At 39.9% G+C, this 20412-nt stretch overlaps 1 protein-coding gene across 9 annotated transcripts in view; it reads left to right on the forward strand.

The window, feature by feature from the left end:
- The window catches only part of KLF12 (KLF transcription factor 12), a 708032-nt gene that overhangs the window by 676360 nt on the left and 11260 nt on the right, over positions 1-20412 (forward strand). For all 9 annotated transcript variants that reach the window (XM_070471576.1, XM_070471581.1, XM_070471579.1 and 6 more), the window contains one exon: positions 1367-1524. In XM_070471576.1, coding sequence (XP_070327677.1) covers positions 1367-1524 — 158 coding nt within the window. The remainder of the gene's footprint in view (positions 1-1366; positions 1525-20412) is intronic.

Genomic DNA, 20412 nt, shown 5'->3' on the forward strand with positions numbered 1-20412 from the left:
TTAGAGACACTGAAATATTAAAAGATTCATCTTAGGATCCGTGCACTATGGTATATAGCACTTCAAATGAACAAACCACTGTTTATATCAGTATAAACAGATCTCAGATCCTCAGTATTGAGTGAAGAAAAGTCAAGTGTGGAACAATTTGCAGAATGATGTGAACAGCCTTTTATCTATATGTCTCTTAAAAAACACAATATAATGAGTTTCCATGAATGCAGATACCAGTAAGCATAATTTAAAAGAATTGAAAGGATTTGTAGAAAACTGATGATAGAGATTTTCCCTGGGAGAACAAGGGATCAGGATAATGATGTAAGAAAGAGGGGGAAAGTTATCTTTATCTATAGTGTTCAGTTTTTTTGAGGACTGATTTATTAATAAAAAGTAATTTTAAAAAACACCAAAACCTAGAAAAGCTGGAAGAAAATAATGTCAAAGTATTAATAGTGGTAAATCTTTTATAGTAGGAATATGAGTGATTGCTTTTTTATTGTATTTCACTGTAACTTTAAAGAGCTTCATGAATAACTAAGAAAAATGAGTCATATTCTTCATTTCTATTTCAATCAAAAGAGATTAATGTTGGAAGAAGTACATGTTAATCAGTTACCTGACATTACAAACTAATCCTGTTTTTCTACTGTGGCATTAAGATTAAACAATGTACAAGTTGGGGCCAAATTTCATAGTTAAAACCTTTTTCATAATGTGGTACAGCTAATCTTTAAATACAATGCACTTGATTCCTCACCGTGAAAAACCACCAACGGGAAGAGTTAAATGTCAGGTGCATTTTGCAGAACCAAAATAGCTTGTCATGAGTCATGTTATTGATGTACTGATGTCATTTCTTTCAGCCCAACCTCACTTGTTTTGAAACGTACACTGTGATTTTACATGATTTTATGTGTTGTTACATGCAATTCAGACCCTCATGTTACTTATTAAATGCATTCATTTTGTCATTTGTCTGTAGCAGGTCTTCCTAAAATATTCTCTATAAGTGTCTTCGCAAGTTCAGAACTTTAGGCGATTAATTTTACCACCACCGGATAATTTCTTTTGATGATGGAGATCTACTCATTCACCACTGCTTTCATTTAGGTTTTTGGTTTTTTCATTCTGTTGTTATTTTAAGCATGTCTTCCTCTCCCAAGGAGTGTTTCATCAAAAATAGGTCAAGCCACCCGCCTTCGAGATTAAGCAATGAAATGTGTCCCAGAAAGTGACATCAGTAATGTGGACATGGGGCCTTGAGTCTGTATGAAGCTGCAGACTGTGAGCCTCAGGTCTCACGGCGCTGGAACCAAACAAAGTGCTGTGTTTGCTCACCGTTTAAGTCTCCTTTTTCTTTTTCCAGTTCAATCTCACCATTTAGTATTGAGAGCACAAGACGCCAGAGAAGGTCTGAATCCCCAGACTCGAGAAAACGGCGTATCCACAGATGCGATTTCGAGGGCTGCAACAAAGTGTATACAAAAAGTTCTCACCTGAAGGCTCATCGAAGGACACACACAGGTAACAGCTCCGCAGGGCTTCTCACCCGAGGGTCACTGAGAGTCCAGACAGGGCCAGCTGCTTGACTTCAGAGCCCTGGTGTGCTGGAGTATTCTGTGCTCACCCATCATGTCTGAGCAGAGTGCATTCCCTCTTAGTCAAAAAGGCTTAAGTCTTAGTGAAATTTGGAAACAAGTATTTCTTCTGTGTCTTAAGGACTTACATTAGTATGAACCCAGTGGTCTAGACTTTTTCATAGTCAGAGTTGCCACTTAAATGCTTGTCTAGGTTTTAAAATGTCCACATAACATACCAAACATACTGAATAAAATCATTTTCTTCTCTTAAAGTTAGCATTTTCACCACCACTTAGATCATGTTTTTCTCCCCTTGATCTCATCCCCCAAATAACCAAACCGATAAACATCAACAACAACAAAAACATAAAATAAGATTGACATATATTTAACACTGCAAGGAGTTGAAAACTTTATTTCCCCATGATTCCATTTGATTCTCACTGGTATTTTTTGTATATGGAGAGGATTTTTTATGTTCATAGTTTGCAAAGAAGGAAATTGAGATCACGAGTGACTCGCTGACTTTGTCACCATCCATTCACCCAACACATCTACCCTCCCACCGATTCACCCTCCCAGAAAAGAAGCCGGTGGTTCTTCACTTAGCTCCCTGCTCACCCCATCCATCACCCCATACATACCATGTATGTCTCTCACTTGGCATCCCCTCCCTGCCTGCCTTGCTTTCTGGATCCCATTGGATACCACTGATAGGAGGCCCTGGGAAGAGACCAAAGACCAAATTCCACCCCAATTGCAGAACCTTTTCAAGGAAAAGTGACTGGTGACTGGAATGTGTGAATCTCAGAGAAGAGGGAAATTCATTCATAGGCTTTCCTGATAGCAACATACCAGAGATCAAGACAACTCAGTTCAGTAACTATCCTGGACAGGACTCCGCCTCCAGCACCCACCTCTGGGAGCTTCATGTGTAACAGACCCCGTGGGGCCATGTAAATACTGCTCCCATCTCAGATACATTAAGGTAACCACACTGTGTGAACTGTTTCCCAGCTGAGGTAGCAAATTCATTTAAATTGGCATTCTTTGCCATATATTGAGTCATGTTATTATAGCAGATTGTTTGAAGGTTTCTTTACAGAGACTTTCATGATTCTGATCATTGAGGTGGGGCATCTTTGTGTGTGTGATGACGTTATAGCACAAGATGCTGCTTGAATTCAGAAAAGCTTTATAGAGTCTGCAGTTTAGTTTTGCTCATCTACCATGTTAATGCTTTTGCTGTTTCTAAGGTAATTCAGCACAGAGTGCAAACTGCCATCTTTCTTCCCCGTTTCCCAGCCCTTCTTCCTTTTCTTCTTAATTCCACATCCTTCCCTCTTCCCTGATCCTGAGCTCTCCCAGGAGACGTTTTCATCGATTTCTTAGACGCTCATTTTGTTGTTGTTGTTTTGTTGGCCACACTGCACGATGGGTAGTTCCCTGCCCAGGTATCAAACCTGTGCCCCCTGCAGTGAAAGCACAGTCTCACCCCTGAACCATCAGGGAAGTGATCGGGCACTATTTTTTAATCCATTTTCTTTCTTGTTTTTGGATCTGAAAAATTAAGCCATTTAGTATTTAAGTTAGGTTTTTATTGGGGTACAGTTGATTTACAGTGTGTTAGTTTCAGATGTGCAAAGTGATTCACTTATACATACACATATCTATTTTTTCTAGATTCTTTTCCCTTATAGGTTATTATAAAATATTGAGTAGAACTCCCTTGCTATACAGTAGGTCCTAGCTGGTTATCTATTTTATATATGATAGTGTGTATTCAGTTTACTTAGGAAGGCCAAGAATGCGTACAGAGACATAAAAGTTGAATAAACATACTATCAGTAGATAGTGAACACAAATCACAGGAGTATGATCAGGTTGTATTACTGACTTTTTATGGGAGCATTTCAGTAATAAGAAAAAAGAAAGAATGACCTTTTGTCAGTGAATCCTCATATATTTTGAGTTATTCCTATTTTCCTTGAACTTTCTGAAATAACCATTAGCCCCATTTGCACCAGACAGCCTCTATTTCAATTATCCAAGTGATGAATAGTGAAAGAGAAGAAGGGGTTTAATGAGATACTATGAAAGGATTTTAACATTATAGCATTATAAGATTGACTCAAAGGTTTTAATATATATTGTGAAAGTGGGGGAAATGTGGTGTATACATTGTAATGCAAAGCAATATAAACCTCTAATGCTGAAGCAGAATTAATCAGCGTGACTTATTAATAAGATGAAATCATTGACTCCTAGGGTCCAAATGGACCTTCGAAGTCATGGAGTTTAGTTCATTTCCTCATTAGAGGAATCCCTTGGGTGTCATCTCTCACAGACAACCAGTCCCTACTATGCAGTTTTCTGCACACTTTACGGATCTTTTCTTTCATTTGATCCGCACAATACCTGGTATCATTGTCTCCTTGGTAACGAGAGTGGCTCCCAGTCGAGTATTATTTCCTACCTCTCCTTAAATTCGTTGAGTAACAGAGAGCTCTTGCTTCTGCAAGACAAGTTGGGTGATGTTTCTGAGGGCAGAGTCCTTGTCTCTGGCAGCCCTGAGTTGTCTCCTGTGGCTTCGTTTGGCTACTTTATAGCTCCAGCCGTCACACTCGAATTTTCACTTCCGGGCACTGGTGCTCCTGTCAACCCTGCCATAACCACGGGCATCTTCATTTCTCCAAAGCAGACACCCTCAATTCTCTCAGCCACTTTTTTCTAAGTATACCCTGACACATCACTGTATCTTCTAAAGTTTGCACCCCCCTAGTTGACGTAAGAGCTATTGTTAATGGAAATCTCTTAATAGATGCGAAGGTAGAGTTAAGTCTTTTATCAGTTGTCTTTCTCAGTTAGGTCATCTATATCAAAAACTGCTGAAAACTAGATCTTTCCCTCCCTTGTAACAATAACATTTGCTTTAAACCAAAGAATGCGGTGTTGTATTTGTCGTTGAACCTGTCAGATGATGATGGCTGCCTTGAGAGTGTGGGTTTCCCCTCACTGAGGTGTTTGCCCCAGGCTGGATAATCTCTTGTGGGAGATACAGGACAGTTATTGCTATGGGAGCTGCACATACCCTTTCAAACCTTAGAAATACTTATACTGTATATACTATATCCATTTGATTGATGTGAGCTCATTATTCTAATAAAATGAAAAGACTTTGGAGCCCCTTCCTGCCCACTTTGCTTTTAGTACTTTAGGTTTCTTCTTCAGCTTCTCCATTTTTTTCAAGTACTGAATAGAACAGGTTCAGGAAAAAGGACTCAGATGTGGTCCTGGAGACTTCCATCCAAGTGGATCTCAATTCATTAACTTACAGCTAAGAATTTACCTACTTGTCCCACCTCCGATCTATATTCCTTGATCTCAAAGCTCCACCCAAAAGTCCCTGTGAAATTTCCGCTCCAAACCCAGATATGCCACATTCATCCATCCACTTAGCAGAAAAATACTTACTCTGGGCAAGGCAGATGCTCCTAAACCACCAGTCAAATAGCAGTACTTTCAAAAAGAAAGAATGAAATTTGGTTGATTTGCTGCCACCGGTTCAAAGTGAGCCCATACTGGTTTTTGATTTATAATTACGTGCAAGATTTCATAACTTCGTGCTCAAAATGAAATGAACACTAGTTCTATAGGGATTCAGGTTGGCTTGCTTTGCTTTTAATAAATATCTTCTCAGCCTTACCTTTGCTTCAGGCATATTGAGTAAGTTATTTGTGTGTGACCAGTAATAATGAATGTGAAGTACGGGATTATAACAGATGACTTATGAGGACTACACACGCAATGGGGGGTGAACAAGGGACAAGAAGGCACTTTCTTTGAGAAAGTCACGTTAATTCTGCCTTTAACTTGATCTTTTGTGCTTTCTTAGTAAATGATCAGTCATCTGTTTAGGACGTAGATATAAAGTAGATTAAACATATCTGTAGGAGTGTGAGAGAGGTTCATTTTCTACATATTAGTAAAGAATTTAGAATAAAATAAGAAATGCTGGAATACCTTCTTAAACTGAAAAATAACTTAGTCTGATGAATGTGCATTTTAGATAATAACATAAAAGTTTGGCCAAATATTTTTAAATGCCTACTAACGCTTCCCTTTGGCAGATTGTTTAAAGCATATTCAATAGAAGGAAAAAATATATCTCGACCATCACATTTACCCTACCGTCAGCAAATATAATAATTATTCCTATTCACTAGTCTGAATTGTAAGTCTCTGCGTGAAGCTGTGTACAGTGTATTTAAATGAATTGCACTGGGTTGAAATTTAAAGGTCATTTAAATCTGTATGATACATAACTATTGTGTACAACAAATTTCTCTGATTTTAAGAATTTTACTGCTTATTAAATGATCTAAATATGAATTTTAGAAGGTAATGGTTTTACAAATTTGGTATTACCATTCATAATTCTCTTTATTTTCCAAAAATGTGTGCCATCGTGTTTTCTATAAATAAAATGCAGTACAGGAAGGAACACTCAGGCACCAGTGATTCTTATAGCCACTAGATGGCGCACGGCAACCAGATGTTGGGGCTAGCTCCAGAGGGTCCAGGAGTCGCTGGAACCCTCTAGTGGTACATTTAAAATGGTGTGATTGTCCCTGTTCTGCAGAATACTATTATTTAATGATGAACAAGGAAATGGCAAGATAAAGATTTAAAACTAGGGGTTTTTTTTAAAATAAGCATTAATAATTTCAACATGTAAGAATATTTAGTTTCAAATGAATCTTAATTTGAAAACTTCAACTTGATATCCTCTTCTCTAATAAACTTTTGAGGCTCGTTTAGCCAATCTTGCCTCATAATTATTTGAATTCATATGAACACTCTACACCTAAATTTTAAAAAGTAGTGAACACAAGGCAGTTGCATTTCTTATCTATCTGACTGTAGCAAAAGTAATTTGTATCTAAATTTTACACGTCAAGGAAGGTAACTCATGTGGATACTTTAAAAATACTAACCAATTTTTATTTAAAAGTCCCTCATTATTTAAAGTATTTAAATATGTCCTTCCTTACCTTTACAAATGAAGGAAATATTGTATTATTTAGCCCTTCCTTTAAGGAATAAAGCCTTTGTAACTAATATCATGTCCTGTAATTTCGTGTCATGGGGTTGCAAAGAGTCAGACGTGACTGAGTGACTTACACTTATTTTCACTTTCACTTTTTTTCAATGACCGATGCACTGGCTCCCAGAGGGCACTAGTAGTAAAGAACCCACCTGCTAATGCACAAGACATAAGAGACCCAGGTTCAGTCCCTGGGGGAGGATCCCCTGGAGAAGGGCATGGCAACCCACTTCAGTATTCTTGCCTGGAGAATCTGCATGGACAGAGGAGCCTGATGGGCTATAGTCCATAGGGTCGCAGAGTCGGACACTGAAGCGACCTAACACGGCATAATGACAGTGCATGTAGTATACTGCAGATAGATAGTGAAGGACAGGCAAGCCTGGTATGTTGCAGTCAGTGGGGTCGCAAAGAGTCCTGAACAACAGCAACAACAAAAATGACTACACACACATGCACACACTGTGAGCTGAAATGCTTGTACATTCCATGCTCTTTGACTTTTTACTTGCCTCGCCCTTTCTTATTGCTATTCCTCTGTTTCTTGCTTCCACTTTGGCATCTTATTTTATTGGGTGAGATTTTGAAGTGACTTGATAATATCCTACACAGAAAATCATGAGCTGTGTGCCAACAGTGCATCTTGATGGCCTTTTGTTCACTAGTCTTGGGGTTGCTAGGTCTTACCTTCAGGCGGTGGAGTGCTGCTTATGTGTTCACATCTATCTCCATTATTTAAATAACTCATTCCATGTAAAGCTCATCAGACCCTCTGTCTTGATTCATTGTTAGATAAAGCATAAGGCTTAATGATGCCAGGATAATGAATCACTTAAGGACAGACTGACATTTTTCAAGAAAAAAATCCTCTCCGAGTAAGTTGTTTGCATATCTTAGCCAAAGAGCTCGCAAGTATGCACCATGTTGGTAACTGCAAAGAAATAGGAAACTATTATAGAAATAGCACTAAATTTGAAGTCAGTAAACAGAAGTTTATCTTTGGCCCCTAACTGGTTGGTGAGCTTAGACAAGCTACTTAACTCAGTGAATCACAGGTTTTCTGTTTTTTTAACTGTGAACATAAATATAGCAAGTTGTGGCATAATTACCATGTGCATGCATGCTAAGTCACTTCAGTCGTGTCTGACTCTTTGTGACCCCATGGACTGTAGCCTATCAGGCTCCTCTGTCCATAATGTTTCCCAGGCAAGAATACTGGAGTGGGTTGCTATGCCCTCTTCTAGGGGATCTTTCTGACCCAGGAATTAAACCTGCATCTGTTACGTTTCCTGCATTGGCATGTGGATTCTTTACCACTAATGCCACCACGTGCCTAGTCAGTGCAGTGAAAGTGAATGTCACTCAGTCATGTCCTACTCTTTGCGACCCCATGGACTGTAGCCTGCCAGGCTCTTCTGTCCGTGGAATTCTCCAGGCTGGAATACTGGAGTGGGTAGCCGTTCCCTTCTCCAGGGGCTCTTTCCAACCCAGGAATCGAACCCAACTCTTACACATTCCTGCTTCTTTACCATCTGAGCCGCCAGGTAAGCCCCAGTAAATGCAGGGACTAACATATTATAGGTAGGGACCCAATCATTATTTGCTGAATTGAAATTATGTATGTCTTATATTGATATTGATACCTATATATGTTATTAATGTGAACAGTAGGTTCAAGGCAAAAATTTTTGGATAATTTATTGTATTCTTATCACAATCAACTGTTCACTCCAGGTTCTACTAATTTAAAATTTATATAATACAAAAAAAGTTGTTGGGGTAAAACTAGCAAACGAATCAATCTCCGAACATGCCCAACTGTACGGAGCTCACTGTACATTCTTGCCCTCTTCCTGAAATGGCCTGCCTGGGTGCCTCCATTTTTTTCTTCTGAGTTGGTAAACCTCTGTTTATTTTTGGAAACTGCCTCAGTGTCTCCTTGTCCGTTAAACTCCCTGACCACCCTCCTTCGCTCGGCAGGTAGAAGTCCATCGTCTCTGGTCCTGGAGCACTTGGACGCGTCCCTGTCGCAGCAGCGCAGTGGGCAGAGAGGGGCCATGTGGGAAACAGTGGAGCAATCGAGAGAGCAGGGCATGGCATCTGCCTGGACGTGAGGGCAGGGTTCGGGGAGACTTGGACGACATCTGGGGTGCATCGTTAGGAGGAAGGAATGCTGAAAGCAGACACAGAGACCAGTGATGAGAGAGAGCCAATATCTCCTGAGGCCCTGCCGGGCCCCAGGCTCAGAGCTCTGCTAGTGCTTTCCATAATTTAATCACATCTGTAAGTCCTTTGAAAAGTCAGAGCAGCAGTCCCCAACTTTTGGGGCACTAGAGACCGGTTTTGTGGAAGACAATTTTTCCACGGACCGGGGGAGGGAGGGTTGGTTTCGGGATGATTCAAGCCCATCACATTTATTATGCACTTTATTTCTGTGGATATTCCATCAGCTTCATGTCAGATCATCAGGCACAAGATCCTAGAGGCCGGGGAATCCTGGGTTAGGGCGCTCTTTGCTGTCATGGAGTAGACAAGGAGGGAAGCTGAAAGGCAGACTTTGGTTTCTCTAGAACCTGTTATTCTAGTTTTCTAGAACCAGTTTTTTCTAGTTTGTGTTGTTTTCATTATACCTCCAACAAGTGTGCTAATAACCTCCCGGTCTCTCCCAGTGGGACCACACTGCATGCAGGTCTAGCCAGTGGTCCCTACCTGTTTAGGGTTGGTCATTAAGGTACTTGGAAGTATTAAGATAGCAGGGGATGTTAAATGGCCAGTTTTTAAAATTTCTATTTATTTATTTACAGCTGCAGTGGGTCTTCGTTGCTACATATGCTTTCTCTAGTTGTAGCGTGCAGGCCTCTCATCATGGTAGCTTCTGTCATTGCGGAGCATGGGCTCTTGAGCATCCAGGCCCGGTAGCTGTGGGGCACGGGCTTAGTTGCCCCACAGCATGTAGAATCCTCCTGTACCAGGAATCGAACCCATGTCCTTTGCATTGGCACATGGATTCTGAACTATTGTACCACTAGAGAAGTCCTGAAATGATCTATTTTTAAAATTTCTCATCATTAATGTGAACTTGCCTCTTTTTTTTTGGCCAAGCTTCACAGCTTGCAGGATCCTAGTTCCCTTACCAAGGATTGAAACCCAGGCACCCTGCAGTGGAAGCATGGAGTTCTAACCACTGGACCGACAGGGGATTTCCAGTCTTTCTTTAGCGTCAACTAAAGTCTGAAGTTGTTAGAAAGCCCATGAGAAGACAAGGACCAGCAGCATTAATAATTAAATGAAAAGAGCAACTCTTGAGTGCTTGCTCTGCACATAGCTCTCTGAATAGTAATGGGTTCACCTTAAAGGTGAAGACAGCAAGGGGGTTGAAATGGTAGTGGAGCCATATCTGCAGAGATCTGGATCAGTAACATAAATATTATAAAAATATTTGCTTGTTTTCATGTATGGAGTTATTCTGTTCTAGAGAGTTACTACTTATAAACACATTTAAAGTAGAATCTGTTACTGCTTCCACTTTTTCCCCATCTGTTTGCCATGAGGTGATGGGATCAGATACCATGATCTTGATGGAAATGGTTTAGTCGCTCAGTGGTGTCCAACTCTTGCGACCCCATGGACTGTAGCCCACCAGGCTCCTCAGTCCATAGGATTTCCCAGGCAGGAATACTGGAGTGGGTTGCCATTTTCTCTTCCCAGGGTATCTTCCCAACCCAGGGATCGAAACCACGTCTCCTGCATTGCAAGCAGATTCTTTACCACTGAGCCACCATGCCATGATTTTAGTTTTTTAATGTTGAGTTTTAAGCCAGCTTTTTCGCTCTCCTCTTCCACCCTCATCAAGAGGCTCTTCAGTTCCTGTTCACCTTCTGAAATTAGAGTGGTGTCAGGGAACACTTGATGGGAAAGCCCTGAGCGAGCTTGATGCAGGTTGCTGTTAACAGCCCTGAAGGGGTCTTTGGTCCCAACTGCAAGGCTGTGGCAACCATCACCTACCCATGGGAACCTGCAGGAAAGGGCCAGCTCTTAAAAAGGAAGCTGAAAAATCAGATCAATAACAAAATGTTTTGAAAGTATTTACTTATTTCCATTTATGAAGGAGTTATTTTAATCTGTTCTAGAAAGTTACTACCTAGAAACACAGTAAACCTAAGATTTACAGTTGTCTGAATATAAGTATGAATGCTGTTCACATTTGATTCAATTTTGATTTTAAAGTGTTACCTTATTTAAAAACTAAAGTCATCTTTTTCATATATTTAGAAAAGTAAAGACTTCTAAGACAGTCTATCAATTTTTACCTCAGTTGAATAAGCTGCTTGCTAAGTAAGTTTGTTTCTTGTTTGTGTTAGCACACAGATCATCAGTGACTGTGGAAAGTTAAAAATACTGTAGGATCTTATCACCATGCTCCTCCCTCTGCTTTTGGGTTTATTTTGTCCATTCAGCTGTCAAAACTGTGTTGTAAGGAGTGGGGTACTAATATCCTCAGTCCTTGTTCTTTCTCATGTCCTGCTGAGTAATTAGATTATGCCTCCTGGCTTAATTTTGCTGAATGACAAAATTAACTACTACTAATAGAAAATGTGGGGCTTTAGTGGAACTATTAAGGAGCTGTATTTTTGTAGAAAATATAGTTACCATTAAAGAGTTTATTAATTATATACTATAATTTATTTATAATTTATTTATAAATATATTAATAAATTAATAATTCATTATTAACAAAGAAATATTTAAATGACTAAATAAATTTAATAAATTTAATTAATAAATATATTTATATAAATATATAAATAAATATAATAAAATATAATTTATAATAATATATATTATTTATGTATAAGGCTTAAGATAAATTCAATAAAAGCCCTTCATCACTAAGAATAAAAAGAATTGTAAAATAAATACATTGCTTAAAGATTAAAATAATTGATGCTCATTAGAAAAAAATAGACTCAATCACAGATCATGTTACTAATTTTAACATCACATATCATGTTACTAAATTTTTAAAATTTTAAAAATGATATATTTATTTGTAGACTAGACCTTTAAATGACACTGAAAATAAAGTCTCCTGTTATTTTCCCTTTCAAAAATATATAGTCTAGGGATTTCCCTGGGGGTCCAGTGATTAGGAATCCACTCTGTACTGCAGTGGACACAGAATTCAGTCCCTGGTCAGGGAACTAAGATCTCGCAGGCTGAGGGGGCAATTAAGCCCGCTTGCTACAAACTACAGAGCCTGTGCACTACAACTCAGATCTGTCACAGCCACATAAACAAGTAAATATTTAAAAAACAAACAAAATATATATTCTCCTTAATTGGAATGGGAAAGGGTTGTAGAAGGGGTCAAGTGCAAGCAGTAAGCTTTTTGTTTCACAAAGTGGATTGTCTTCTATTAACTCTTGTATGTTAAACTTCAAGAGAATAGGAGGCATTTGAATCAAGCTGTTTCATTCATTTGATCAACAAGCGTCTGTTAGCACAGAGCAGGAAGTATAGAAAAGGCACCCTCAATACTGCACTACCGAGGGTGATGGACAGGCGGGAAACCTGTTGTCACTATGGGATGGGGTGTGAGGAGGGTTTAATCACAGGCGTGCCCAGGGTGCCAAGGAGTGGCATGATCACACTGTTTTAGAAAGTTTTCCTTACAATACAGACAGTCAACTGGAGGGAGCAGGACATAAGACAGGGAAACAGATGGAGGGAGCAGGACATAAGACAGGGAAACAGACCAGTGGAAGTTGGTACTCATGAAAGGTTGTGCATGCATGCTCAGTCATGTCTGATTCTTTGCAACCCCTTGGACCACCAGGCTCCTCTGTCCGTGGGATTCTCCAGGCAAGAATACTGAAGTGAGTATTCTCACTTCAGGGCAACTGAAGTGCCATGCCCTCCTCCAGAGGATCTTCCTGATCCAGGGATTGAGCCCATGGCCCCAGAGGCTACTGCATGGGCAGGCAGATTCTTTACTACTGAGCCATCTGGGAAGCCCATTGAAAGGTGGGGAGACTAAAAAGAGGGAGACCATCTTCGTGGAGATAAACTGGAGAGGGTGTTTTGAAGGCAGAACTGGCAGATACAATGATAATCGGGTTGGGGCAGGTAGAGAATAACAGATAGGAAAGAGTCCAAGAAATCTCTCCAACTGGAGAGATGTATGACTTGATACCTGAGGAGGTAGGGTTGTCTTGTTTCCAGATACTAAAACAGAAGGAGGAACAGGCCTTGTCTAAGTGGTAGATGCTGAATAACACCTTGGTCACGTGGAAGTTGCATTCTGGCTGCCAACTGGAAGTGTCGTCTCCCCTGCCGTGGTGTTTGGGAGAGAGACTGAGATGTAACACTTGGGAATCTTTGTCTTAGAAGTTGTGGGAGCAGCCGTGGGTACCAAGGAGAACCTCTGCAGGTGAGGAGTAAAAGCCTGGATCTCAGTGAACATTTATGTGACAGGTAAAGGAAGGTGTCTGAGAAGAAGCTGAGGACAAGACAGCCAGGAGCAGGAAGATCAATACTCTTACTCCCTGGAAATATGGGCTTCCTAGGCGGCGCTAGTGGTAATCAACCCGCCTGCCAATGCAGGAGACAGAAGAGACATGGGTTTGATCCCTGGGTTGGGAAGATCCCCTGGAGGAGGTCCTGGCATACTCACTCCACTGTTCTTGCCTGGAGAATCCCACGGACAGAGGAGCTTGACTGGCTATGGTCTAAAGGATCGCAAAGGGTCGGACAGACATAGCACCTGGAAATATAAACTCAGCACAGCCAAATAAAGAATTACCCTTAGACCTTGAACTGTTGTTTTCACTGAGTAAGTGAGTGAAGTCGCTCAGTCATGTCCGACTCTTTGTGACCCCATGGGCAGTAGCCCACCAGGCTCCCCCGTCCATGGGATTCTCCAGGCAAGAATACTGGAGTGGGTTGCCATTTCATTATAGGATATTTTTTACTTCCCTTTTATTTTACTTCTAGGTGCAGGGAGCTAGGCTCTTGTGGGTTAACATATTGTCTCTCCTATCAATAGTAATTGGTATTCTCTCAGTCTGCTTGGCCAGGTCTGACTGGATATTCTGGTTTATGAAAGCAGCAATTTAAGGTTGAGAAGCATTATAGGGAAATGGTTAAGACTGACCTTGGGTGTCAGATCCTGGGTTCAAATCCCACCTCCACCTGCCACATCCTAACTCTGGGTGAAGGGGGGTTACTTATAGCAACTTCGTGAGATAAATAAGTTCAGATCCATACAGCTCTTAGGACCAAGTGGGATACATGGAAAATACTATCTACTGTAGCAAAGATTATACTTATCAAAGAAATTCGTTATAGAATTGTATGGAAAAGAAGAAGAGACCCACTTGTTTACACATAATGAAAAAGAAAGTCAATTAGTTCAGTCCAGACAGTTCTTGGGGAGGATGCTAAAATACTAATCACTTGTCTGAATTGACAAGACCAAATGAATCAAACAAATTATAGAATAGATTGGTCTGCTTGGCCTATAAAGAAGTTTTATACTTATAATATTAGGAAAAATCAGTATCAGGATTGGCATCCATTTACCTGCAAATCTTAATTCCTTCCTGAAAAATAACAAATGGCATTTATTTTTAGTTTCATGTTATTTTTATTTCTTGGCAGAAACAGAAAAACTTTGAATTTCATAACTGTAGAATTCAGACTCCTTTACTGAGCACCTCTCATTTGCTGGGCACGTGGCATGTGTGTTTCTAAGTCTCACAACTGGAAGAGTATTCCCATCTTATAGACCCACTGGGTGGGGTTGGGTGGGGATGGAGTTTCAGAAAGATTCACTCTCTAGCCTGAGATCCAGTCACAGATTGATGACTGAGCCTCGTTGGATCATGCATTCCGCTTGACCATGCATTCCAGGTGTTAGTCATTCAGTCATGTCCAACTCTTTTGTGACCCCGTGGACTGTAGCCCACCAGGTTCCTCTGGAATTCCATGGAATTCTCCAGCAAGAATACTGGAATGGGTAGCCATTCCCTTCTCCGGGGTATCTTCCTGACCCAGGGATCAAACCCGGGTCTCCTGTGTTGTGCAGGCAGATTCTTTACCATCTGAGCCACGAGGGAAGCCCATGCATTTAAAGCCTGTGCTATTTTCTGCCTCTTTAACACCAGCAAGAAGGCAGGCTGCCTTGTCTACCCCTGGACAAGTCAAGGGCCTGTAATTTCAGCTCTAGGTTTCTGTTTCCTCATTTTCAAAGTCCCTGATTTCCTTCCAGATCTATAATTGTGTGAACTCTTATGAACTAATGTGACAGAAACCAGAAGACAAGATAGGAATCTTGATTCTGGTGTTTTTTCCCCTCATATGCAAATACCATTCCTCAAGTGAAACCGATTGTCACAGCAAGTATTTTGAGTCTTGAGTGTAATGAAGCTCATTTGTCAGTGTCTGGGGCCCCCTGACTTTATAAAAGTTAAACAGAGACACATTTCAGAAATGCACTTCAGCACTGAAGAAAATGCCTATGTTTCCTGTTGCAGAAGATGGTTTGTTTTGTTTTGTTTTTTTTAGTTTTTTTTTTGATTGCTTAAGAAAATAATAGAGAAAAGCTGATGTGAGGACATGGGCGTTTTGTTTGACCGGGTGCTTTGGCAAACTGCACATTCCTTTTCTGGTGTTGCTCACACGTCATTTTAATATGAAAAGGCACCTGTCTTTTGTCTCAGGACACATTTACCTTTCAGCATTTCAGATGGTGAAATGGGAGGTACCTGAAAAAGTTATTTTTGTTTCATGGGTTTTGGGAATCCATTCAATACCTGGTGTTTTCTTTAGACTGTATTATGCCTTCTGCTGGGTAAATGTCATGGAAATGCACTGAGTGACTCTTAAGCCTTTTCTTTAGCCAAAATTGAAAGAGACAGCAGTTCTCATAATAAGTTAGCTTGTTGACTATTCCAATAAAAAAACCCTGATGAGAGTTCTCATTTTCCCAGGATACTTAATTAGAATATTATTTAAATAATGCTTGTGAATATACATGTATAAACACACATACAGAGGCCATCGTGGATATAAAAATTGTATTAACTTGAACCCCCAATGTGGAATTAAGAGTGTTTTCAAAGAAAAATTAACAAACCCTCGTTTTTGGTATGTGCTCTTTTTAATCTCTTCAGGACCCTTTAAAGGAATTGGAGGGCTTGTTATTAGTTTTGGTTAACATTTTCCTTTTTCAGAGATTTTCATAATTTAGATCAGTTTTTATAAAGAACTGAAAGAGGACAGGTTATGCTGAAAAATGGTCAAAAGGTAGAAATGGCTTATGGATTTGTCATGGGACTTACAGACCTTCACTTCAGAATCGAAAGCCTAAAATCATAACTGTACCCCAGGGTGAGAGTAGTGTTACCCATTTTGTTTCTTTGATTTTTCTTATACATTAGCAACTTGATGTCTGGACTTAAAAGAGAAAAATCACTAAGACTTATTGATGAAGATATATAACACACCATTTTCTATCATTTTATTACTCCATAGGATTATTACAGGAAATAAAAATCAAAGGTGATCTGATGGTGGAAGCAAAACTTCTGATTATTTTGAAAAAATATTTAAATACATTTTCAAAGACTTTGCTCCTGAGGATTTTTAAGTGTATTTGTGGGTTAGACCGAAAAAAAAAAAAAAAAGATGGGCATGCTATTTTATTTTTAGCCTGTTTCTAGGAAAAACAGTTTTGAATAACACATTTGCAGAATTCTGATTCAGATGAGTTTAAGGACAATTCACCATTCCTGAAGAAATTGCTAGAAATTCTGTTTACTGTCACCACCATACAGATTGCTACAAAGCAGCTGTGCATCAGAGAAGCACAGATCCTGGGAGATAGATGTCCAACTCCTATTATTGTCCAAATCAACCCTTTCCATTGGAAACTGTTCATGGAAAATTCATCTTCTCTTCTGTTCCCACCATATTAGAGTGAGCGTTCTATTTTCCAGTAAGATTTAAAGGAAAGAAGAGCAGATGGATGAAGGATTCTCTCCATTGTATCTTTTCAGGACTCACTTATACATATTACGGTATATCTTACAAACTTATTATCATCTTAATTAGTTTTTACTCACATTGTGAAGTTAGTTTTTCTTACTGCAATTTATTTATAAGATTGTACCCCTTAAATTGCTTCAGCGCACAAGCATACACTATAATATGCAGTTTCAATACAAAGTCGTAGCCACTGTGCATCATTTTTGTATCCGTTTTTTAAAACTTAACTAGTCCTGAGAGAGCATTGATTGATCTTTATTTTTTAATGAAATGCTGGGCACTCAGCAGATACGACAGAAACCTAGGTCGGTCTTGAGGAAGGAGCAGAAGCCTACTCTCTACCTGGTCCAAACAGCCGTCTTGTTCCCTTCACCCCCAGAGCTCAGCCTCTAATTGTGAAGAGAAATTTGAAGATCTTATTTTCTTTTTCTCCCCTCTTCTTTTTTCGAAGTGTGGAGATAGAATACCTAAACTCTTGTTTTATTAATGAGGAAGTGGGTATAAGAAATACTGTACAAGAAATAATTCTGAATATTAAAAAGAAAATATACATGTTTGTAAGGAAAGTTTCAAGGAAAATTCATCTACTGCTCACATAATTGTTTACTATTTTCTGATACAGGTTCTCCCTGACCCTCCCCACCCCAGATGAGAATATTTCCATTATTTTTTTAATGCATTCATTCACCACTTTATATTCTCCTCAGTGGTAAAGAATCCACCTGCCAATGTAGGAGATGCGGGTTTGATCCCTGGGTCCGGAAGATCCCCTGGAGGAGGAAATGGCGGCCCACTCCAGTATTCTTGTCTGAAAATTCCATGGGCAGAGAAGCCTGCCAGGCTATCGTCTGTGGGGTTACAAAGAGTGGGACATGACACGAGTGAGCACGCATGCATTAACCACTTACCCCCTAATAACTTATAAGCTTATATATTATTTTCATTGGTTTTATTCATGAAGTAGGGTTATATCTGCCTCTTAAATATTTTGGCGGCCTTGTCTTTCATGATCATTATTGTACCTGATTCCACCTCACAGAATACTTCCCAGATTTTGCACTAAGTTTCCTGCTTCATATTAGTGGGCCCACAGAAATCCTTGCCATAGTTGTTGCTTTCTCTGCTTCTCTTTTAAAATGTCCACCTGAGAAATGATGCCAAACATCTGAGCTCCTGTTTTCTGATCCTTCCTTGTGTGTGTGTCTTCCTTTCCAGACTCAGTAGAATGATAGTTCCTCATCATGCCGGGTGGTCGTGGTAGCACAACTGTATTGAAAGGTGATAGAGTTGGGTGGGGCTCCATCACTGTAGAATCAGTGCTGTTTTGGTTACCAGCTAAAATATACAGAGATGTTCCTGACCCCACTCATCCTCATAGGGAAGATTTACTCATTATTGTGCTTTTATAATGAGCAGAAGAGATCCTGAAGACTTTTAAAACCATGATGGAATTGGGTGAGGCTTTTTAGAGAACCACTCATTTCGTGAACCAGAACCTTCAGTTTAAAGCAATGGACATGAAATGTCACGTGTGTTCATTGCTGAGAGGACTGTTAGAATTTTAATCAAGGATCCTGAGTTGAGAGTAAGTGATTATTTTATCACCAAAATATTCCCTCATCTACCCATCCCAGACTAGCAATGTATGTTATATAACCTGATTAAGTTAACATATCAGAAAGCCTGCCCCGAACTGAGGTACCCTTCACTTACATCAAGGGTCAGCAAACTTCCTGTAGTAAACCTCTTAGATATTGCAGGTCATACCTTCTTATTGCAATGCTCAATTTCACTGTTACTGAAAAACAGCCATAAACAATATGCAAACAAGTGAGTGAGACGGTGTTCCAATAAAAACTTATCCATGAACACTAAAATTTGAATCTCATATGATTTTCACATGCCATGAAATAGCCCTCTTTTGTGTTTTTTCTTTGTTTTTCCTTCAACGATGTAAAAGTGTGAAAATTGTTCTTAGCTTGCAAGTTACACAAAACAGGCCACCGACTGGATTTGGCCTGGGGGCCAGAGTTTCTCACACCTCCTATAGATTTTCAAGTGGAAAGGGCACAAGTACCATTATTAAACAGTCAAATTGAAAGTAAGAGTATGTCTGTTATAATCTGGAGGAAGAAACTGGAGAAAATAAGTGCCTAAATTGGGTGTACAAGGAAATTCAGAGAGCCCCTGAGACAACAGACTGTCCCCGTGGTGGCCGTGCCAGCCTCTAGCATCCTTCTTGCTCTGAAACCGAAGTCTGTCTCCTTCTGTTACCTCTCCTTACTTCCAGGCCCATCCCAGGTCTGGGGCCCCTTCCTCTCCTTTAACTGCAGTGGCAAGGTGAGGGTATGGCGGCTTTTCTAACCCTGGTCATGCACATACTGCACTTTCCCAGCAAGATACACATGTCCTCCCAGCACACAACTAAGCAGTGCTTTTCCTCAATTAAGTTTTTTTTATTCTTTTCTTCTTAGACCTGTACTCATTGTAGCTGGTTCCATACACAACAAGAGATATCTAGGAGATGCCTGTTGGTGACAGAGACTCAGTGAGCAGAGCTCAGTGCCCCAAAAATGAATGTGCTTTTGAAGATAAGATTTTTATCAAGTTCAGCTTAGTGGAACCTGTGTTCATGATGTAAACTTCAAAAGCTTGTAGTGATGACATGTCACTAAAAGTATTTTAGCAGTTGCCATGGATATACTGTATGTGCATGCATGCTTAGTCATAGCCAACTCTTTCCAACCCTATGAACTATAGCCCACCAGGCTTCTCTGTCCCTGGAATTTTCAAGGCAGGAACCCTGGATTGGGTTGCCATTTCCTCCTCCAGGGGATCTTCCTGACCCAGGGATCAAACCCACATCTCCTGCATCACAGACGGATTCTGTATCACAAAGCCACTTGGGAAGCCTGGATAGCCTGTATAGTGGACTGCCAGTCTTCTTAAGTTATGGGTTTTGCTGACTTAAAAAAAAAAAATTCTGTTAAATTCTGATCAGTTAATACCTGTTACTGCAGATTTTTGTCTAGAGAACATCCAGAATGAGTCAGAAGTGAGGTTTTGGATTAAGCTGGTCATTAGGCATTTGACTTGACAGGAGCCCTTTCAGAGTAACCTGGAGCTTTCTGTGGATCACAGTTAGTGCACCAGTATTTCTAGAGTTAACTGAGGTGTCCTATTCACACGGTTCTGGGAAAGTGCCCCTTGATCCCAAAAGGACCTATATGGTTCACATTCATTTAACAGAAACTGCTGAGTCTGGTTCAGTCTAGTTTTCCCATGTAGGCATGACTTGTACATCTCATTTACAGGGCCTAGTAGTTGCCTGTGTACACACCTCTGTGTGAGCATGTCTGTGTTTATGTTGCAGTTTTATTAATTTATTCAAACACTATTTGACACATACTCTAAGCTCTGAGGATACAGAAATAGATGTGTGACTCTTAATCTCTATGTGTTCAGAAAGTGGTAAAGGGGAAAAGCATCTAGACAAAATCTGTATGATATATTGTGATAGGTGACTTAATAGATTTAATAGGAGTTGAATAATCAGAAAGTATCTAAGAAGGTAGAATCAGCATTATCTGAGGATGTGACAGAGTTTCGATGGGAAAAAGAATTTGGAGCACAGTGAAAAACACTGAATTTGGAACCAAACACATCTATTTACTGGCT

The sequence above is a fragment of the Odocoileus virginianus genome, chromosome 8 (assembly GCF_023699985.2).
Source record: "Odocoileus virginianus isolate 20LAN1187 ecotype Illinois chromosome 8, Ovbor_1.2, whole genome shotgun sequence".
In the NCBI taxonomy this organism is placed as follows: Eukaryota; Metazoa; Chordata; class Mammalia; order Artiodactyla; family Cervidae; genus Odocoileus; species Odocoileus virginianus.